This window comes from Mirounga leonina, unplaced genomic scaffold (assembly GCF_011800145.1).
Source record: "Mirounga leonina isolate KUSES-001 unplaced genomic scaffold, KU_Mleo_1.0 Mir_54, whole genome shotgun sequence".
Lineage (NCBI taxonomy): Eukaryota > Metazoa > Chordata > Mammalia > Carnivora > Phocidae > Mirounga > Mirounga leonina.
In genome coordinates, this window is record NW_023270812.1 from 2,446,204 (window position 1) to 2,452,203 (window position 6,000).

Below are 6,000 nucleotides of genomic sequence, written 5' to 3' on the forward strand. Positions count from 1 at the left end.
GGGTTAGTGATGGCAGCTCTGGGTGTGCCCGGGGCAGGATGGTGAGGCACCTCCATCGCAAACCCATTAGCACAGGTCCTACAGGAACTCAGGCGAACGTTCTGAAAAAGAGCGGAGGGGATAATAAGACAAGGAAGGTTTATGAAGTACCTACTGTGTGTCACATGCAGTAGTAGAAAGAGGTTTACAGTCAAGCAAACCCAGATCCTGGGTCCTTGCCTTACTCGTATCTGTAAGGTTGAGCAAGCCACTCATTCACGTCAGCCTCAGGGTCTTCACTGGCAAAGAGGGGAAATGTGTTTGTTCTAAGAACTTCTGAAGAAACTCAGTGCAGTGCCTAGCTTACCGCTTGAACCTAAAGTCACACCCGTTCCTCCTCCTTCCAGTGGAAGAGTGGTTCCTGAAAATCCCTAAGAACTTACTGGACACACTCAAGTTCAAGTCCTCTGAGTGCCACCGAGGTCTCTTCTGGCTGATCCCAAACCTGCCCCATTGCTCCAGGGAGGGTTCCACGCTCCACGTTCCACAATCGAGCAGCTAAAAATATGTTTACACCATTTCTTTTGCCCAGTGAGTGAAGTGAGGGAAAGGACATGAGGTGTAGCATAAGACATAAGAACGTTTAGAAGAAAAGGAAACATCATGTAAAATGTTGGCATTCTCTTTCACAGATTAAAAAAACCCACAGAAGCTCAATTAACGGTTCTCGAAGTGGATGGAAATTTAGCAGTGGGGAATTCTGGGGCTTTGTGAACAACAGTCTGATCAGACCCTGAGGGGCTTGTCTTTCTTTCTTTCTTTCTTTTTTGTAGTAAAATACACAAAACACAAAATTTACCATTTTAACCATTTTTCAGTGAACAGTTCGGTGGCAATAAGTCCGCTCACAGGGTTGTGCCAAGAGCACTACCGTCCACCACCAGGCCTCTTCATCCCTCAAAACTGAGACTGTCCCCAGGCACACTGGCTCCCTCTCCCCTCCCCCCAGGCCCGGGCACCCCCCCTTCTTTCTACTTTCTGTCGTTGGGAAGTTAAGTCTTCCGGGTACACATGGAAGTGGAATCATAGACCGTTCGCCCATTTGTGATTGGCTTACCTCACTCAGCACCATGTCCCCAGGGTCCATCCGTGTCGTAGGGTGTGTCAGGATTTCCCTCCTGTCTGCACTCAGCCGCGGTCCATTGTCTGTCCAGACCACGTGCTGTCGGTCCGCTCATCTGTGGACGGACCCCGGCTTCCACCTTTTGGCTGTTGTGACTGACACTGCTATGAGCGTGGGTACAGGCCCCTGTATTTGTAAAACGATAGAGTCAAAGTGGTTTTCAGTGTGCGAGCGACAGCCACGGGAGACAGCTCTAGGTGGTAAGGCCTGTGACTCTGTCCTTGGGATTGTTTCTTAATTAGGTCGTGTCTGGGACCAAGGGCCAGGAGCATGGTGGCCTCCGGCTGCGCATGACTCCCTGGGCCCCTGTGGGTGATGAGTCCCTCCAGCGGCTGATTTAGGTGCAGGCGCTGGTATTCACCGAGCGCTGGGTGTCTCCGGCTGATACCGGGCTACTGAGCACGCTCTCTGCCTTGCCTGACCGAGGTGTCACTAACGGGTCTCTCTCTCTCTCTCTCTCTCTCTCTCTCTCTCTCTCTCTCGCATCCCTCCCTTCCCCATCCCCTTCCCCTCTTCCTCCCTGTGCCCCCTTCCCTCCCCACCCTGTGCCGGGCGCATCTCCGCCTTCTCTTTGCTGGCTCCCCCTGCTCTCCAGTGCGACCAAGACCAGTGCATTCAGAGCACCAAATTCGTTTTGCAGGCCGCGGCCACGCCCCTGCTGCAGAGCGAGCCCAGCCTCACCAGCGACGAGCTGCACCTGCCCGGGAAGCCGGGCCTGGGCACGCCCTGCGCCAGCCTGACTCTCGGGCAGCCCACGCCGCCCTCCTCCATGCCCAACCTCACCGCCGAGGCCGCGCTCACAGACGTACTGCCCCTGAAAGAGGAGCACGTGGGCCACCAGTTCCTGACCCCAGAGGAAGCGCCCTCACCCCCCAGGATGCTGGCGGGCAGCCCCCTGGCCCACAGCCGCACCATGCACGTGCTGGGTCTGGCCAGCCAGGACTCTCTGCACGAGGACTCGGTGCGCGGCCTGGTGAAGCTCAGCTCCGTGTGACCACAGCCCAAGGGGGCGGGGGAGGGGGGTGGCAGATGGCGGGAGCTTTCCCATGACCCAGTTCCCCGGTGGGTGAGGACGACTCCGGGGCCTGGAGCACCAAGACCCCTCGGAGAGCAGATGGATCCTCCTCAGAGGGCAGAGGAGGGCAGGGCCCACAATGCCTGCGGCTTGGGTCGAGTTGAATTTTCTTCCCCACCCTGACTGCTTTGATAACAATGAAAATGGCCAAGTGGCTATTTTCGGGCGATTGGCATTTGAGGGGTGGGCCTGGGGAGAAAGGAGCAGTCTCCGGGGCTGCAGGCCGAGTCTGGGAGGAAAGGACCGTGTTTGGCTGGATGTTCTGCGGTCCGCCCGGGGCTCTCGGGACAGACACGCGGGAAGGTTGAGGACACTGGTGGCCAGACTGAATTTGCACTTCCGTGTTATGCTACTAATATTTGAAACAGACATACCATTCCATTTGTTAATTAAAAAAACAAAAAAACAAAACAAAACCAAAAACCTAAAGGGGGAAAAAAAATGACCAGATCTGGGATTTGCATGCCACGCTACGTCTGTTTACAAGTGGTGTTGGTATTCAAAAGGAAATGCTGCTTGCTTGCTTTCTTTCTTCTAATTTGGTGAATTTTCCAGTGCTGTTTTATGGGAAGACAGTGCGACACACCGAGGCTAATGGACAATGGCATCACTCGCCCGCTTCTTGAGCTTACTTAGACAGGGGTAGGTGGCGCCCGGGCTGCAGAGGGCTGCTGGGGTTTTAGCCTATCAAGTATCAGTTAACCTTCTGTTTAGTAGTTAGATGAGCTATTGTGTTGTACCACGCCTGCCACAGTTTCCACCTCCTTGTGTGACCAAACTTCCTCTGGACAGCCAATAAAATGACGTCCTCTGTTATTTTGGATCTGCGTACAGTTATCCTTAACAGCTTCAATGACAACACAGTCATCTGGATGGCCTGTGGAGGTTTTATCGAAGTATCCCTAGCAAGGAATGGTCTCCAAACAGCCACAAATAAAATCTTTGAATGGGGGGGAAGGGGGGGTTTACGGGATGATTTCTCAGGTAAGAGGGTAGCTTTCCAACAGTGGTTTTTTCTTTTTTTTTTTTTTTCTTTAATCGTCTCTTTCCGACACAGTCTTAGCAGAATTTGCTCCATTTTGACAGATTGCCACAGGGCAGTTAATCCACGGGAGAGGGGAGAGGGCTCGCAGGGAGGAGGGCCACCGTGGGGTCATCGTCTGGGTCCTGCTCTGTATGGCCAGTGCTCAGAAAGGGCAGCGTGAGGTCCTCCTCAGGTGTCAGAAAATGAGGAGGAGAAACCGGCTTAACGTTTGGGCCCCGATCATATAGATCATCATTCTTACCCAGATACAAAGCAGAATGTAATTAAGAAAATTACCACTTTGTTCAGTTCATTTATCATCAAGAAGGGAGCTGGCTCTGTATTTGGGGAGTAAGTCACTTTGGAGGCAGCTGCAGGGACTCAGCAGGCTCTGTCCCCGCTTCTTTCCAGATGATAAATTCAACAGCCAAATCGACTCAAGTTCAAAATCAAGCTGGGGCTCCTCACAACCATGTGAAACACAAGACGCCCCCAACGGTTTGCATTTATGGAAAAAAACTATTTCTCCTGCGAAAGAGTCGCCATTTTACAGAAAAGGAAAGGAGAAAAGAAAAAGAAAAGCACAATTTAAAGTCTCATTTGGAATAAAGCCAATTCTTTGTTGGTGGAGAAATCTTTTGTGCTGAAAATAACCACAGAATTCCTGCATGGTGGTGTCTTGGCACCATCTGTACTTTTCATACTGTATATACTATTAGAATAGAAAACAGGAAGGGTAAACGATGGGTAGCCATTGTTGATCTCCTGGACTTCCGAACTCCTTGTGCTCACTTGGAATTTATAATAAGGGGGACAGAGCTCTTCCTTACACAGCCAGACACACATTCACAGTCACAAACCCGTAGGGATTCTCTCCCTGCATGCACCGCCTGTGAGCAAGAAGCAACAGCCCCACAATGTGCCTTCCGTAACTTTCCTAACCCTCTACTTTCTGCCTCCTTCCATCTGCTGCCCGGAGACCCTGGGAGAGCTTTGGCCCTGGGGAGAGGATGGATCAGTTCCCACTCCAGTATCTGTGTGGCTCGGTCCATTCCCAGTTTCTTCATCTGGAAGATGAAGACAATGGACTCTTGAGTCTTTCCGTTTCTAACATCATCTAATTCAGTAGTTGCTGATTTCCCATGATTGGTCCCTCTTTCCACCTCCTTATGACAAAATCCAAGAAGTAAGGATCTTTCATTTGTCTTTAATAATCAATATTTACATAATATTTATTACCGATCCTCCACCCACCCCAACCCTGTCTCCTGTACCCACTTGACATCATTTATCAAAAAGGGGATTGGGAATTTCAGCGAAACAAAGCTATTCAAGGCTACTCAGTGTCCAAGAGGGAGATTAACTTGAATGGGCCAATTTGCTAAGACAATTAACTTCTTAAAACCCCAAACCAGAGATATAGCCCTTTACTCTGTGGCTTAGAAGAGGGGAGAGTCTGCAGAATGAAGGACTGTGATCCTGGGAGCTCCCTTCTTCCCCTGATCTCAGGAAAGTAACTTCTGGCGATGGGTCTGCATTTCCCATTAACTGATAAATATATATATTCTTTAAACGTTGAGTGGTTCCATCAAGCTGTGGCTGAGTATAGACCTCGATCTTTCTCAATTCTGTCAGTGTGCTATGGATTGATTGCATGCTGGCTATAAAAGTAAGATAAATATTTTTCCATGCTATTAAAGTTTGGACCATTATCAAACACGCACACAAATACAGCCTCACTTTGTTGTTTAAAAATTCATCTGCTTTCATCCTCCCAGGAGTGTGCCAGGGACTGCAGGCTTCCCAGGCACTCGGAGGCTGAATTGAGCCTGAATGTCCTGGTCCTCAGAAGGACGTTGGATGGAGCAGCAGGGTGGCCGATAGCCTGCATCTGAAAGGGCAGAATGACATCGCATTCTGGGCATGGGGATAATCGGCCCAGTGTTTGTGCTGTGCCCACTTGAAAAAGTGCCCATTCCAGCTTGCACAGGTAATTATTTCAGCCTGGGAGGATGATGCCATAACCCCACCCTGCGCCAGCAAAATGCCAAATACCTGTTCTGGCCCAGAATAGCACAGAGCAAGAGTCCTTCGCTCAGCGCCACCCCCTCCAAGGGCACCACAGGTCCCCCCTATTGTGTTTAGGATTATTGACTGGGATTCCAAACGAGAGGCGAACCCCATTTTATGAGCCATGCTTCTACTGGACCTGAATGGGTTTTCAAAAGCCGCCCCTAGCTTTTGACTGCCCTGGGCCTGGGCCTTCTCGTTGGATTCAACAGCAAGGATATGAATTTGCCTAAACTGACAGGAAGTGTCCTTGGCACCGGAGCCTGTAAAAACATCTCTGGGGAAATGCTGGACCTCGAGCCATTCGGGGACCATCATCAGTGGGTACGGAGGCTTCTGAAGGGCACAGCCTGATGGGCTCCTCTGCGGGTCTCAGAGCCTCCTTGCTCCCCAAGGAGGGGAGCTGTAACTCAGATGCCCCCTTCCTGAGCTCTGCCCACAATCATCCTCTTCACCAGAAACCCAGTGCTTTTCCACTTTGGCTTGTGGTTTTGAGTTAGCTAGACAGTATCAGGAATTCACATTCGTTGCTTAAGGAAAGTTTCCAAAGTTAGTTGTCTTTCATTCAACCACATGACTACTGCCTTACCTGTTTAGTTTTTGATCGTGTAAGAAGAGAATAAAGGGAAGAAATGTCAAATATACTCTTTTGATTAATGCCTTAAACCG

At 50.5% G+C, this 6,000-nt stretch overlaps 1 protein-coding gene across 3 annotated transcripts in view; it reads left to right on the forward strand.

The window, feature by feature from the left end:
• The window catches only part of LOC118001838 (probable palmitoyltransferase ZDHHC14), a 268,086-nt gene extending 262,297 nt beyond the window's left edge, over positions 1-5,789 (forward strand). The window contains exon 9 of one of the 3 annotated variants that reach the window (XM_034991995.1): positions 1,758-3,014. In XM_034991995.1, the coding sequence (XP_034847886.1) occupies positions 1,758-2,156 (399 nt within the window). In that variant the 3' untranslated portion in view covers positions 2,157-3,014. Of the gene's footprint in view, positions 1-1,757; positions 3,015-5,039 lie in introns of those variants that run through there. The other 2 variants (XM_034991997.1, XM_034991996.1) reach the window with 2 other exon arrangements.
• Positions 5,790-6,000: the final 211 nt, after the last annotated feature.